Source organism: Salminus brasiliensis, chromosome 19, assembly GCF_030463535.1.
Source record: "Salminus brasiliensis chromosome 19, fSalBra1.hap2, whole genome shotgun sequence".
Lineage (NCBI taxonomy): Eukaryota > Metazoa > Chordata > Actinopteri > Characiformes > Bryconidae > Salminus > Salminus brasiliensis.
In genome coordinates, this window is record NC_132896.1 from 26,737,878 (window position 1) to 26,754,592 (window position 16,715).

General features: G+C 42.4%; 1 protein-coding gene across 2 annotated transcripts; it reads left to right on the plus strand.

The window, feature by feature from the left end:
* Window positions 1–1,399: 1,399 nt before the first annotated feature.
* On the plus strand, window positions 1,400–15,214 carry fhdc2 (FH2 domain containing 2). 2 transcript variants are annotated; one of them, XR_011977898.1, is made up of 13 exons: window positions 1,400–1,523; window positions 3,032–3,575; window positions 5,279–5,340; window positions 7,995–8,097; window positions 8,464–8,549; window positions 8,753–8,853; window positions 9,099–9,169; window positions 9,308–9,415; window positions 10,788–10,858; window positions 11,032–11,149; window positions 11,282–11,446; window positions 12,478–14,922; window positions 14,957–15,214. XR_011977898.1 is itself a non-coding variant. In XM_072663472.1 (12 exons), the coding sequence occupies exons 2-12, from the start codon at window positions 3,141–3,143 to the stop codon at window positions 14,110–14,112; spliced, it is 2,955 nt and encodes a 984-aa protein (XP_072519573.1). In that variant the 5' UTR covers window positions 1,400–1,523; window positions 3,032–3,140; the 3' UTR covers window positions 14,113–15,214. The 2 variants fall into 2 exon arrangements, 1 of the variants encoding a protein (XP_072519573.1); XM_072663472.1 differs by having other exon boundaries at window positions 12,478–15,214.
* The last annotated feature ends 1,501 nt before the right edge of the window (window positions 15,215–16,715 follow it).

Consider the following 16,715-nt stretch of genomic DNA (forward strand, 5'->3'; position numbering starts at 1 on the left):
AGTCCACCATTCAATTTGTATTAAAAAAATACAAATGTGTTTTCATAGATGAAGCATTAAGGTCTGCTCAGAGCTTTCCAAAGAAAACATAGGTCTACATGTTTACATTCATAAATCAAGAGACTTTATTTTTCTGAGCCATTAAATTACACCCAGATCAAACACATCCTGAACTGAGGGCTATCAGCGCCTGGGTGTTTCCATGTTTATGGAAAACACTCCAGTTGTCCACAGTATGTACTGAACCAGTACATTGTTGTTTAACAAGGTACATATAATATACTGCAATGGTCCTTAAAGGTTTAACTGTGTACTTTAATGGATTTTTATTTTCTTACTTTATTTTGTAGATAAATAAAATAAACCCTTGAAGTGAAGACAGGACATAATGTACATGTACATTACATTTATAACAATACATTTAGCAGACACTCTTCTCCATGTAATGAGTGATTGAAATAAAGAAATGGTACATTGATGTTCCCCAACTAAAGCTAATGAAGGTGTACCTCTGGGAGATCCACTGGACTCTGGATACACTGGAGATGTTCACAGTGGCGGTGACAAGAACCAGATGCCTGAGCTTCTTAAAGCTCCCTCACAGAGACATATTACATTAAAGGGTTTTAAAAATGTTCCTTTTGTTGTACTTTTATGGTTTTGAGAGAAGATCTTTGCTCAAACTGTTTTTAAAACACATTTCAGGTGGAGAGAAACATGCAGTGACTTATAAGACTAATTACTCTCCTAAAAAAAGACCAACCCAGCTAACAAGAGACGTCCTGTTAACTTTGGGAGTTCACAACTTTGGGAATGTTCTGTTTTGGTCTGCTATGAGCAAAACATTGGAAGTTATCCTAGATGAAAAGCTTTAAAATTACATTTCATTCATGACACTCAGAGAATATTTTTGATTTATTAAAAAAAAAACATAAAAAACATAAAAAAACATAATTTAGGCTATCATTCATTGAATGTGTAACATATTCTTTGTAGGTTTAAATGTTCTAAAGTTGGATTTGAGTTGAAAAATAGAAAAATATCCAGGCAAGGATAAAATGTCCTGTAAACGTGTAGCATGGGGACATTCCTGGGGAAAAAAAGATGTAGGACCCTGAGAAAAAGGAAAAGTCTTCACAACTTCCCAAGTCCATTCTGCAAACGTCCCAAAGACGTCATATTGTAAGTTGAGATGTTCTGACGACGTCTTGACTCAATGGAAATCCTATTTGAGGTTAAATGGGGGGTGATTTGGTCGGTTTACAGTTAGATTAGTATACAGTTACATTACTACTGAAGCCAAAGGGAAGACCCCAGACAGTGCGCGTGCGCGAGCCCAAAGTGCGCACCGAAAGTGCCCGTGCTCGGAGCTCGAGCTGAGATTCTTTGGTGAGTCTCACGCAGTCAGTGCTGAGAGGAGTAACGCTGCAGTTCAGCTCTCAGGACTTCATAACGCTGCAGGATTTAAGGATTTATTTGCAGGCACTGACTGAGGAAATGTGCGTGCCTTTCCCCACCACACAGTGAGTATTCCGTTTTTTGAGCTTATCTGGTATTTTTCAAAGTTTTAACTCGGACGGTTTACTGAAGGTGTGAGTCTGCTAGGTTGTTGTACTCGTTTAACTGGTGGTTCAAACGTTTGCACGTTTGGTTTTCAGGTTATTTCTGTAATTAAACTGGTTGCTTTTCATGGACTTAAACTTTGAAAAAGTTTGGTTTTCAAACTTGGGAACTTGGGAGCCTTCTTACTGTGAATTATCCGGAGAATATGAAGTGGTCAGGTTCCCCAGAAACTGCTGAAGACCACCTTCACAATTCAATAATAACGAGAGAAGAGCACTGTTTATCCCGAGTGCTGTCATTTCACATCACTCCCGTTTTTCTAACAGTTTTTCTAAAGCATTTAAAGGGTTGTGTACTCACTAAATTGTAAGTATGTAACAGTAAAGCGAATTTGCAGTATATATTAGATTTATGGCTATATTAGTCTATTTCTGAAAGCAAATGTGGTCATTTCTTTAATGCAATACTGTTGGTTTGCATGTGCTTAGTTGGAGCAGCGCCCTCATGCGGTACCTGTAAGAATCTTTTTTTTTTTGCCCAAGCCCTTGTCCACTAGTCCTTGGTTAGGTCAGGCACTCTTTTAATGTTAATGAACTTGGCCGTTGAAAAAATAGGAAGTTAAAATTGCCATTATCATTAAGTTTCTTCTCCTGGCTTTTCTGATAAAGGTTTCAGTGCATTATTCCCCAGTTGTGCCCATATGTAGAAGCTGTGTTTCCTCTCCCCTGCTGCAGGAATCAGTTCATTTTGATTCCTACCATTTATGTACTGAGCTCATTCCCATCCAAGCTATTGTTTTTCCAGTAAGCTCTGGAATTCCTTATCTCTGCCAGTGACGCTCTGAATCTATGTCAGCATCTCTTTCTTTCTCTCCCCCCACCACCCACTTACTTTTTTCTCCTTCACATTAATCAAAGGGCAGAGGAAAGTGGAGGCACTTGGTGAAACCAAGCAGGACTAAATGCGCCACTGAAATGGGAGAGCACCGGTCCTGAACGCCACCCTTAAAAACATCTTAAACTTCTTGGAAAGTGTAATAAGTTCAGGTGAAGGGGACGGAGGGCTTGATCTTCTGTCTGAGGCACGAGCCGAGAGCATGCTTACTCATTACAGGCCCTCTCATCCTAATTAGAGGAGAAGAGTTGCCAGGTGTTGGAGCACTCGAGGCAGCATCACGGCAGTAAACAACCCGAATGGCATGCTGACCTTTACTTAGAAAGCGCACAGACTGGGAGCATGATGTCATCCCTACTCTCTTGTAGTCTTTGTCCGCTGCTAGTGGTAGTTCATTACAAACAGGCTGTAAACAGATCCCTACTTGGTTTTAAGGTCTGTCTATAGAGCCAACAATGGCTGTTAAGGCAGAAAGGGAATGGCTGGGTTATACCCACATAGATTTTATGTAACACAACTTGATATCTGTCTTCTTTGCCACTGTTCTCAATCTCATGCTCTCTTGCCCTTGCAGATAAGCATCAGAAACTTAATAGGAGACAGCCTCAGCAAGAGAGGGCCCTGTAGAGTTGGCACAAGGTCAGTGGCTGCTTTGTGAGCCCCTTTGGCTGCACCTGACCTCTATGCGCATCCGCCTCTCTGTGGACCCCAAGGAGTCTCAGGCCTTTCATGGAACGCTGCTTGGTGGCGTCGGCAGCCAGGCATCGGAAGTGACAGCCATGGATGCCACTCCCGTTCCGCCGCCGCCGCCGATCCCCCCTCCACCTCCTCCTCCTCCACCACCCCCACCTGCCCCAGCCACCTCCCTCAGCCGACTGGACTCGGCGCGCCGGCAGCGACTCCGCAACCTCAACTGGGAGCGAATCCCCAAGGAGCGCGTGGAAGGCTGTAAGAATGTGTGGAGCTTCTCCCCAGCTGGCGATGACGACTTCCCAATCGATCTGCACTCTCTGGATGAGCTCTTCGGCCAGAAGGAGGCACGCAAGACAGACAGAGGGGACAGCTTCAGACGCAGCCTGCGACGCTGCAGGTCCCCGCAGGAGGCCTGTGCTGACAAGGTCAGAGGAGCTGCCTTCACTGTTTCAGAAATTGAGAACATGTTCCATATACGGAAACTAAGCTCCGCCTATTCATACTGCCATTCATAGGAGTTTTTAAGCACTGAGTGCTTTTTGAACAAGGCACAGTACAGAACAGCCAATCAGAACAGAGCTCATTTATTTTGAACCCACAGAACAGTAGAACTGTAAAAACATTTTAAGGAATAAAGAAATGGATGTTAAATAAATAAATTAATTTTTGAAACATAAAGCCACACAAACATTTGTAAGTGGAGTTCAACTTAAAGTATATAAAATAAATAATAAAATAAAAAAAGTATATGGCCCCTTTAATCATTAAGGATGAAATAACATGAAGTTTCCGGGATTAAAGTTAACATTTTGCAGTGGCCAGTATTTAATGAATATCTAATCATTTCTATCTTAAATCGCAATATGAAATTCAGTGAGTATAAGACCATTAAACCATGAAGGTTAAAACCATGAAGATGAATGTTTGACCATTTCTTGCATATCAATTACTCTTATTTTTTATATATATTTTTTATATATATATGTCCTGACAGTGAGCCAAGCCTCAAGGTCTCTGTGTGCAGAGCAATGGTATAATGCACTATGCTTTACAGGAGTTAAAAGTTGACTACATGTGTGCTTGTGACTGTGCGAGCTAGAGCAATAATTTATTGGATGCAGTAAAACTGATGATAATTATTCCATTTTCCTCTTTAATGGCAAATATTAGAAACCAATTTTGAACCCATTTTAATCATCATGCTGTTGCAGTATTGATATTGCAGCCTGCAATAAGCAAATGAGCACTCTAAATTACAGTGTTAAAGATACTATGAATATTCTGACCAGCTGCCAATGATTCAGGTGGGTTTCTGTGGATGTTTTTAATAAATCCAGGCATTAGAAGTGATCCAACAAATCTAAATAATTTTGTTGAAGAAAATACAGGGTTTGTTTTACCATGTCACATCACATTTTTACAAAGTTTACGTACAACATGTCTCAGTATATATCACGGTATGGGATTTTGTCTAAATTGGGAACCCCCATTCCTGGTCATCTGTGAGATCACGGTGGGATTATCTGGTTTAGTGATTACAAGCCTTGAATGTTGTGAATTAGAGTGGTAAGTCAGTGAAATCTGAGAACGAATGCTACTTGTGGTCTTTCATAGGGCTTCTTGCCTCCAATAGGCAGTTTATCTCATTGACCTTTTCCGTAAACACATAAGCTGCATGATGACGTTGTTCCAAAATGTCTTAGGTCATTGATAACTGAAGCTGTTGGTGTAGATCAGGAGTACGTGTGTAAAGAAACATAAACCCATGCTGACTCAGGTTAAAAAAGTACCTCTCCAAAATGCAACAGGTCAAAATACTACCTATGCACTTGTTCCCTTACAGAACTGCAGCAGGGCTTCTATGTACATGCAGAATCTATCAGCATAGGTATCTGTTGACACACTTTAAATCTAAAATCAAATGATAAACCTCAGATGTCAGCAGAAGGACAGGTCAGTACAGACTGACATAAAACAATTTAAATTATTCTCAAAAATGACAAACATTTCACATTGAACACTTTTTTTTTTATCAGTACGATTTATTTGGAGAAAGTTACCCTAATTGACTGAGTAACCAACTTGCATAATATGCTGATCTCTGTATCCATGTGCTTTCTGTTTGCAGGTTTCTCTGCTTGATTCAAAGCGCAGCATGAACGTTGGGATATTTCTACGACAGTTCAAAACGTAAGGGCACAGTTTACTTTTCACACTTTCTCACCACACAGGGCGAATACAAAGTTTGGATGTGAAAGTGGTGATGTTGCTTCTTCCAGGGTAATAAGGAAATGGAGGTGTTTTGTATTGGCCTATAAAGGGAAGCACTTAATTCTTCCCTTGATGGGCAGCAGACTGGTCTGTTTATTTTGAGTGGTATATTGCTCTTTTGAGGAGAAGGGGGGTGTGAAAAGCAGGGGGTGAAGGGGAAGGGTGGACAGCTGTTGAAGAGAGCAGCTGAGTTTGATGGTCAGTTAGAAGGGTGAAGGTCACAAGTGCATTGAACCCCAAACACACCATCTGAAGAGAGTGCTCCCCTGCTGAGGAAACTTGTAACTTGTTAATAGAGCTGGTTAGAATGTTACTGGCTGTTCTTAGGTCCTGAGCAAAAGGGAAATCGAGCTGAAGTTGTCTATCCAGTGCGACTTAGGCTCAGCACTGGTGCCCATGTCTTTTACTCCAAAAACTTGAAAGTGCATATTTAGTGATGTCATTCTGTTTGCTGCATTTGCTTACTGATCACTTAGTGTCTATAGGCCTACATTCACATTAGTCTGTTCCATTTTCTTTCTTCTTAGATCCAATCTTTATGACTTGGTGGTTCACATTTGTGTGGATAAGTGATAGATATATTTGATGTGAACATACCTGCATGCTGAAATGTCCCGAATGCACACATTCAAATGATGAAAATTAGACCATAGGCATAAAACCCTGTTTGGGTACAAATGGCACTGTTTGTGACCTGTGTCATGCACTACGTGGGAAGTAGGAGGCTGTTGTAATTATTAGCTGAAGCCACCATGGAGATCATTTGTTCTAAATATTATCAATATGTATAAGGCGAATTCTGAACGTATGTGACGTGCAGTGAAAGTAACTTTTGCATTCTGATCTGTCTGTTCTTAATAAGTTTGCATGGCCAGGAATCAGATGAAACATCATATGTGATTTGAAAAGACCAGACTGGTGTGAAAACATCAGATCTGGATCACATTAGGGTAAAAAAGGGAATTTGTTCCACTTCAAGCTGGTCATGTGAACAAAGCCAATGTCAGACACATCAACTTTTGGATGGAAGTGTAGGTTCAATATGCGGTTTTTAGTGAGGCATACATTAGGTAGGCATTCTTGTCTTTGCACAGAAAAGACATTGTTTTAAGACAATTTAAGACACAAAGTTTAACTGTTAATTGTTATTTCCTTGCAGATTGCCCCGTTATGCTATTGCTTTTAATCTCAGTAGTCTTTCACAGTATTGTACTGAAGGAGACAGTTAAAGTAGTCTTTGTCAATCATATACTTAGTCATTATAAAATGTAAATGGTTCTCCTTGGCTCTGCCACTTTCCTGTGCTACTGACTGTGGTCTTAAAAATGAGCAGTCACTAACAAAAGTTAGTATTGTTAAGTAGATCAGTCCTGTCTTCGCTTAGATTTCCTTTTGTGGAATGTTTTATAGTGAACATAATAGTGATGGGATAGTGTGAGTGAGTTGAGCATTTGAATGTCACAGAACTTCATGTCTTTTTATTGTTGGAAGCTTGTATGCCTTCATGTTGGCACTTGTACCCTGAATGTGGATAGGGTTTCAATTGCCCGCGTCAGCCTAATTGAAGAGCAACTTGCTGAGACTGATATCTGCCACAACTTGCTCTGAAAGACATTATAAAGTAGTGCTCATGCAGGCTAAAACATTTGTTTCCACCCTTTGCCTATTTATCCACCATGACTGCACAAGCTGTTGTGTAGCAAAGCGCTTTTTTAAGGAGGGGAAGTGCTATGAATTCCGTTCACCCATGGCCAACGAGAGGCTCTTTGTGTCCTGCTCTTGTACCTTTTCATTATTTCATATTACCGACTCCTGGGGGCCACCAGTATTCTTTTTCACAAACAATTACAGGCTGGAAGGAACAAAAAAGATGAGCTAATGCTCTTTTGCAAGGCTCTTGAGAGCAAAGTAAAAGAGCCACCTGTATGTAGTGTTTGTTTGAGGGAAATGTTAATAGCTGTGAAAGGTTTTTAGTTTTTTAGGAACTGTTTGTTCTTAACAAACTAAAAATCTGATGATAAGATTGACCCCATGAAGTTCTGTAGTGTTAAATATTTAGCAACGTCACTGAGTGTATGATTACATTAGGTGAGTGGCAGCATAGATGTCTGGGTTGCACTATTTTGGCAGCAGTTCAGAGGTTTATAGGTCTATGAAATTGTATCTGTAGGCCAGATGATTTTTTAGGAAGCCTTGCATGTTTGTACAGTCAGTCTATCTTTTTTCTGTCGCCATTGTGGCGTCTAAGGGCCTCTTTTCCATATGCCGCCTAGATAAATTTGATAATTGTGTCTGAACTCTGAAGGGAACAAAACGGGTGAAAAGTCATGGTGCACATTTTGTCTTTTTGCCGCTTTGCTCACTACGCTGCTGTTTTCTTTTTTCCCTTAACAGTACTTACTTTGCTCATAAGGTTATGGTTGTGTCTTTATCCTGAGGTTATAAACCAAAAGACAGAGCACTTGGTTTGCAGTGACCCCTGCTTTGATACTGCAGCTGCATGAGATACCATGCCTCAGGGATGTTGTGGAAAGTGATGTCATTCTCACATGGGGTGTTTCCTTTCTCCACAGTGCAGCCAAGGAGATTGTGGAGGATGTGAGACAGGGGGTCGGGGAGCGCTATGGGGCCGAAAAACTCTCAGAGCTCTGCAAGCTGCTGCCTGACAGCGAGGAGGTAATGCAACAGTTTTCTTCCTGCTGTTTCTCTACTTCCCTGTCTGTTTTCTATTAGTGACTGCTTTACTGTTTGCTGTGGCGTTGGTGCTGGTGCTCTAGCTGAGTGTCTCACATTAAACTCTGTACTCAATTTAGTAAAAGGAATACTTCTGCAAAAATAGTACTCTGGTGTACACATATGGTTATTGGAAACGAATCCAGTAGCCATATTGGTATGTTGAGCATCAGCCAATATGGACGCCAATCTGAAATTTATGCTTAAAAACTGCTAAACTTTAAAATGGTTTGGTCTTAGATGTGCAGTACCAAGTGTTGTATACTGTTTTGACTGGGTTTTTGATTATTTCTTATTGTACCTTTCCAGGAAGCACGGTTGAAAAGGTTTAATGGAGAACGTAGTGTGCTTGGAGAGCCAGACCTCTTCATGCTCTTATTGGTGGAAGTACCAAAGTAAGTCATTAATTCCTCCAGACTTGGAACTTGGCACATTCTTGCAAATTTCTTCAGTAACTGTATACCCCTCCCAATAAATGCCATCTCATTTTAACCCTTGCCAGCCCCCTCCCCAATATAAACAAAGCAAAGGCACTTTGCACTGCTGACTGCTGATTGATCAGTTCGTCTTCCCTCCCATCATTGCCTGTGTCCATTAGCGTTCGCCTGCGTCTGGATGCCATGATTCTGCAGCAGGAGTTCGACCCCGCTGTGACCTCTCTCTGTGTGGCGGCCAGATGTCTGGGGGAGGCAGCTCGAGGTAAAGCCATCTACAGGGGGCCTGTGACTCCTCCCATTCTCCACGCTCTGTTTGCTCCTGTCGCCACTTCAAATCACTGTAGCTTGCTTCGTAAATCACCTTCACATGTCCCTCCCCATAGCCAAACATCAGAGATCAGAACCAGAAAGCTCTTTGGAGTTTTAGATTCAATGATGAATGCAATAAACAAAACCTCATGGAGGAAGGATTTTGATGTGGCCTATGTCATGCTTGCGTCTTTGCAGAACTGCTAAGTTGCCACAAGCTTCACTCCATCTTGCGTTTGGTGCTCAAGGCAGGGAACTACATGAATGCTGTAAGTTTTGCTGTTGTCCATATGAAGACGCATGTGTGTATGTGTGTTTGATGGAATTTCTTTGCATTTCTAATGGACTGTTTGTTTAAGATGTCAGACACCAAAGAAGACAATAACACTGACCTCTTGTGCCTGCAGGGAGGTTATGCGGGGAACGCAGCCGGCTTTAGAATCGCCTCCCTTCTCAAACTGGCTGACACCAAAGCCAACAAACCAGGCATGAACCTCCTCCATTTTGTTGCTATGGTATGTATTTTATACACTCACAGCTCTGAGATGCTAGGCTGCAGTCACCAGAACTTTCACTTCTGAACTTCGGTTGTAAACAAACCCGCCCAGAAAAGCAGGGATGCTTTAATTGTGTAGTTCTTTGCAGGTCTTTGATCTTACTGAATTGAGCTGACAGGTTCATGTTACATTACTTACATAAGAATAGAGGAAGTTGTTTAAATAGCGTTCCATTTTGCACCACATACTGCTAAACCGTCTGGACGTTGGCTTAGAAAAACAGCATAAAACCAAGCAATAATATGTGAAATGCATATAGCAGACTGAAGGCATGATGGAGTGTATATCTCTGTTATTTCATGGTTTTCACTTAAAACTTTATTGCTTCTACAGCCTACACTACAAGACCTAGGACATAGCACATTGTAAACAACTGGGTATCTCACAGAGTTTTGCAGATTTTTACAAGAAAATGTCCATTGCACACTAAACAACTAGGGGACATCCACTACACAATCTGTTGGTGGACCAAACCAAACAAAGACCAGAAAACTTGTGCCTCACCTTACCTTGAAAATGTAGATTTGCTCCACCATATGCGCTGCTCACCCAAATCAAAAGAAATGTGAAAACTCCTTGATGTGTGTTCTGGTTGGAAAAGTCAGCATGGTCTGTACAGACTGCAGAAGGAGTTAGGGGTGAGGAGCACAGCACATATTGGAGGCTATCCTAAGTATGAGGCAGATGTTGGCTTCATATACAAATTTCCATTCAATCTTATGGTGCTACAATATCGGAAGTGTACTAGCACCAGAATATAGCTGCTGCATCATTTAGGGTGAAACGTAAACTTTTAATTAGAAACTGCACTTTTTGTGCTTAATTTTTATTGGCCATAGACAGGACCCTTTCAGACTGAGTCATTGACCAGTGTACATCACTAAAGTATGCTTAGAGTTGGGTCAAAAACAATCTGAAATGTCTGAAACGTGTTCGGAGGGCCAAAAATCAGAGTCAGCACCACTTGCACGTTATTCTCTCCAACTGTCAACTCCAACTGAAGAAAAACAAATTGCAGATTAGAGCCAACCAGCACAGACTGACAAACAGGGCTAAAATCTGGGTTCAATATTGTATAGTGTAAACCTGCCAACTGAAATGCAAAAAATGTTAAATTATGGCCACATTTTTCATTGTCTGTTCTTTTCAGTTATTTCTCAGTATTGACTTACACTGGTATATCATGAAATCTGCTCTTTCCAAGGGATTCTGTACAAGATTAGTGTTATTGTGTCATTAGCATGTAGCAGATGAATGGTTAAAAAAAATGCATGTGTCCTGGATTTGGGTGGACAGGCTCATAATCAAATGTTACTTTTTGCTGCTGCAGGAGGCTGTTAAAAAGGATGAGGACTTACTGACATTTCCAAGCCAGCTGAGTCACGTCAGTCCAGCCTCAAGGTGAGTTATTTAATAGTTTATCTCCAGAAGTCTACAGTCTCAAATAACTAGCGTTTGTGTTTTGGCTCTATCAGACATGTTGCTCTGTGTTACGTTCATATGGTTTGTTTCTGAAGGAAGATAAGATAAGAAGATTAGATTGATGAATTCTGACTCTATCTGTGTTTGGGTAGGCTATCGGAAGAGTCTGTGCTTGAGGATCTGTGCCGGTTACAGAACCGAGTCGCAGCACTAAGAATCAGTGCTCAGACGGAGGCTGAGATTGAACAGCAGACAAAAACATTCCTGGAAGTAAGAGTCGGTTTATTATTTTTTGCTCTTGTTGCAAGGGTAAATTAAATGCTGTGTATGTGTTTTTGTCTGTATGTATTTATGCAACCTAGAGGTCGCTGTAATGTAGTATTTAATTTTTTTCTCATCCAGATTGCAGAAGTGAGGCTAAAGGAAGCTCAGAATGAAGTGGACTGCTTATGCAAGACGAGTCAGGGTTTGGTGGAATTTTTCTGTGAGGATGAGAACTCCTTCAAGTTGGAAGAGGCCTGCCGCATCTTTCACTGCTTCTGCCATCGCTTCCAAAAAGCTGTGCGGGTGGGTTTTGTTTTTTTATTTATTTTTTTTTTTATAAATTAGCCTGAACTAGTCCTACCTTACCTCTGAAAAAAAATATTTTCGGACTTCCCACATCATGTATTCAGTGGGTTTATTTGCATTCTTTCAAACTCTCGAGAGATTTGCTCCTTTTATTTATTTATTTATTTTTAATGGCCTGTACATTCTCACAGCTAGCCATTATAATAATATCTGACTCGTTGAGCTCCCAAACAGATCTTCATTCCTACATGAGCCAAGTTAATGATATTATCCATTAATATTTTTTTTAATGTCTTAATAGCTTCTAATTAACATGCATACATACATGGATACGCTGTGTGTCTGGCGGAGTAAGAATGTAGCAAACATTGAAAAGAACACCCTGCCCATGGTGAAGCATGGTGGTGGCTCGGTGATGCTCTGGGGCTGCTTTGCATCCTCTGGCACTATACTGTATGAGGGCAAGATGGGTTTAGGAACAAATCCTATAAGAAAATCTAATGCATTTTGTAAGGAAGCTGAAGCTTGGGCATCATTGGTCCTTCCAACAGGACAATGATCCCAAGCATGCCTCCACCAAGGCTGGGTTCCAGTCCCGGATGATTCTGAGTGGCCATTACAGTCGTCTGACTTAAACCCAATTAGAAAATGTTTGGTGGGATTTGAAGAAGGTGGTTGCAGCACGCAAACCCAAGAATATTAGTAAACTGGAAGCCACAGTCCATGAGGAATGGGCTAAGATTCCTCAGGAATGCTGGTGTCTGGCTATGCATCATGTTTGCAGCTGGTCATAACTGCACTACTAAGCACATACTAAGTACTTGGAATAACTTTATGGCTGTAAGTCAATAAAAGTGGCAAAAAGACATATATTAGTTGTGTTCAGCTATTTAAATTGTTCTTTTGTGACTCCTTGACAAAAAGCTCATTGCAGAACCTTACACTTTTTATATGCTAATTAGGTAATTATGTGACTAAGATCTAGTTTCTAATCATTCATTTCACATGTCCTTCATCTTCCATCTCAGGAGAACACTGAGCGGGAGCGTCAGGAACAGAGGCGTGCAGAGCGGGAGCGGGAGAACATTGAGAAGCGGCGCTCGCTGGCGCTGTGTAGTGGCCTCGAGCTGGGACGAGAGCCTGATGACCTGGAGCGCACACTGGAGAGGAGCCTGAGCTACACCTGGAGCCGCCGCAGCCTCCGCAGACACTCGCAACATGTCCTCAGCCATGAGTACAAAAGCTCAGAAACAAACTCTACAACACCCCTTGGCTCTGAGGGGCAAGACCTTCAACAGGCCCTCAGTTCAGATGGTTACAGTAGAATCTGTGGGCTTAGCAGACATACACCAACCACGGACAATGTTAATAGAACAAATAGTCAGAGAAGAGTTAAAACTGACCTCGCAACAGGAGACTGTGTGTTAGGAACGGACTCTGCATCTGTCCTTCACAGAAACACTGCTGTTTACAACAGTTTGGATCGCACAGGCGATGATACTATTGAGCTTAGTCCAAGCAGAGTGTCCAGTGACAATACGTTAATTTCTCCAGAGGAGACAGTACAACATCAGGGGACAACAAATGCCTCATCCTTCACTGGACAGTCCAGTAAGAAGGTGTTGAAAGTTGAGAGTCAAGTTCATAACATGTCTGAAAGGTTAGCAGATATAACAACGGACATTTTGGAGGAGGTAGAGAAGCAGGACAGTACGGATGCTGCTCAAGCTAGCTCTCAGATTCTTCTGTACGAGAGTGCAAAAACCCTTAAGACTGACACCAAGACAACAGGTCCAGCGGTGGAGATTTGGCCAGGGTCCTGCCCTTCTGAGGTGGTACTGCAGTTGGCCCAGGAGCCAGAGCCAGCAAGCCCAGACAGAGAGCGCACCTTTCCTCGAGTGGGTGAAACTGTGGAGTGCCACACACTTGTGAAGGGCCTGCGCTCGTACGAGGCCCTTTCTCCCACGGGGCAGAGGTCGGCCCCCAGCCACTGCTCCAAATGGAGAAAAGAACTTCAGGCTGAGGAAAGGGATGGAGCAGACTCCCCTCAGGCCAAGGAAGACTTTCGTGCTGGAAAGACCTCAGCCCGAGGGCCCATTAAAAGGGGGATGACATCCCGAAGTTCGCTTTCCAATAGCACAGGTGTTCCAAAAGTACGGGCCAAGGCTGAGTCAAGCCTTCCTGAGGGTTCTCCAACCCCTCGTGCTTCGCGCCTTACTCCTCCACGTACCTCATCCATGCGCTCATCTCCAATCACACGGCCTACCAGCATCCAGAGTGAGCTCAAGCGTAGTAGCAGCACGCGAGACAAGGCAAGCACCCAGTCCGAAACGCTGGTAAAACAAAACCGCCGACCTGCAGAGAAAGCAGGCCAGGATAAGGAAAAGGGGCTCTCAAGCCGTGAGCCATTTGTTAGGGGCTCCCCATTAAGAGTGTCCAAGCGGTTTGCATCCACCTTGGAACCCCAGAGCCCAAGCCAGGCTCGCACTGTCCACAGCCCAACAGCAGCTACGAATGCAAAGACCATTCGAACTGCTGTCATCAATGCAGCCAAAGCCAAAACAGCCAAGAATGCAGAAACCACCTCCACTAAGGCAACTCCAGGGACAAGGATTGCAGGGCCTAAAATCCCACGACCTGCCACTCAGCCAATGTGGAGGTGATGTTTAATCTCCGGAAGCCTTCAGTTAGTAATCATGTCACTGAATGTCATGTGTATGTGTTTGAAAGCATCTGTGCGTTTAAGGGTATTTACAGGCTCCCTCACAGGTATTTGTATGAATAGCATGGAGCCATTTAAAAGCTCCTGTGTTCGTAACTGGACTGAAGTCACTCAGACGGGTTTCGTTGTCTGAACCATCAATTCAGTCCTATCACCTAGCTCTGTCTCTGGCCAGAATGTCATTAGATAAAAGAGCCATTCATTCTTTTTCACTCTAAAGGGCCTGAGACCAGGGCAGTGAAATGGATCCCGGGAAAGACAGCCACTCCTCTCAGAGTCTTCCACTAAGTAAGGTGTCGTGACACGATTTATCCTTTTCAAAACATGGTGACTGTTAATGATGTGGAAACAATCCATAGAGCTGGACACAGCACTGCCTTTAGCTTTGGACACTACCTCTGAACACTAGTGTGCTCTGTGCAGGCTACAGAGCGCCTCAGGAGGAGAGTCAAATGCAACTCTCTGCAGTCATTTTTTTAGCTTTGTCATTTTTAGCTTTGAACATCTTAATTCAAAGTGTTGGTCTTTTCTTCCTGTGTTACTTTTCAGTATATCACGTGACATTGCAAAAATGTTGAACAATTTAAAAAGAGACAGGGCACTTGTGTGTAAGGACCTGCAGTGAATTTAAATGATTTTTTGTTATCTGCTGTACTAGACAGCCTCTATGCACTGCCACACAAATGGTCCCCATGCTAGTTCAAAGTAACTGAGTAGTTAAAATTAGGTATAAAGTCATTCTTTGTAAGACGTATACCTACATATACCTTCACTGTGAAGTGAAGGTATATGTAGGTCTTAATTCAAAAGTCCCAAAGCTGCAGGAGAGACCACCATGTAAACTGTCGGTACGCAGCTTTTTTTTGTTGTTGATTCTGCTCAACCTGATGCACTTTACAGACTTGAGAGATAATTACTGGCTGGATGGCCCCAGTGAAAGTCTGCTGGATTTGTGTTTTTTGTGTTGAAGAAAAAAAATGTTAATTTAACAGAATCGGATATGTCTATTGTCATATTTGTATTTGTAAATTTAAGATCATGAAATAAAGGTTATAAATGACTTAAGACAGTTTGCATTTATTTTGGTATCAAATCAACCTTATAATAATTGGGCTGGTCACTTTTCCTGTTGCCAATAAGCCACAATCCAGTTGAGCGGTTTTCCACAAGGTGCCGTAAATGTTGGATAATTAATGTTAAAGGGTCCTCTCATCCTTTATGCAGATTATATGCACTCTTGCAAGCTTTGGTCGGCCAATAAGCCAGGTTGGCTTATTTTCAAGGCCTCAGAGGCCTTCCTCTTCCATGGTCATCATATTGAACAGGCCTTTGTGCCTTGCCCTTTAGCTCCACTCAGCATCCCCTTTGCTCTCCCCCACTTCCATCTCTTGACACAGCCATCCCCCAGCTTGTAAACGTTGCCATGGAGATGCTGGAGCCATTCTGGAGAATTCTCCCCCCACGGAATAAGGGGCATAGCGTCCGTTCAGGCGTCCCAGTGGGAAAGTTCCTTTTATAGGACAGAGTGACGCCAGATATCTTGGGAAAGGCAATAAAATCTGGTGCTTCTTTGTGTCTAAAAGCCGGGTCATCAGTCAGTGCGCCGTCTCTGGGTTGAACGGTCTGACAGCAGAGAAAGTGAATGGTGTCTGATGATGATGGTGGAGGAGAAGAACGTAATGTTTTGACTGTATGAGTAAGAGAAAACTGGTCTACCTAGTCTCATCATTTAGGGTGCAGTGCTACAAGTGGGAGTAAAACAATAATCTGTTCCAGTGTACAACTGGAGTAAAGAGTATAATTAAGATCATTTCTTTCTGTTATATAAATATCTTTACACATTTCGGATTTTGCTAAATAATATATTTTCGCAATGTTAGAGCAGCCTACACACGTTTGCCGCTAATGAAAATGTAAACTTTGCTTCCAGTACTTAACCTTTTCTGAACAACTCCGTAGGAAACGAAATGAGTGCACGTCATACAACTTACCCTATGGGTGGAGTTAATTGCCCTGTCCCAATTCTCTCCCTAAGCCCCTCCTGTAAGTGCACTTTTATGAAGTTGTTAAAGGGCGGGTGAAAGGGGTGTGAGCGTTCAAGGCGCCTGAGAGGTCGGAGCAGAATTAGGACACACTTCGCCTTATGCCTCTTCGCCTGTATACGACACTGCAGCTTGTATACCAAAGACAACCATATTCACCATTTGTGACATTTTTGTGACACAGATGTAATTTAGCTTCTGCCTTTAACCCATCCGTGCAGTGAACACACACAGTGGACAGTGAGCACACATGCCCGGAGTGGTGGGCAGCCATTGCTGCGGCGCCCAGGGAGCAGAGAGAGTGAAAGGCCTTCCTCAAGGGCCACCACTGCCCAGCTGTCAGGACACTGAATTTAACAGTTCCTGCTATTTTAGCTGTGGTGCTGCTGCTAAAATGGAAACGTAGTCAGTGGCAGAGAATCTCAAAAATAATGAAACCTTAATATGACTATAGCCTGTTAAACAGTGCTTGACCTGTAAAACCACATAAAGAGTATTTTTC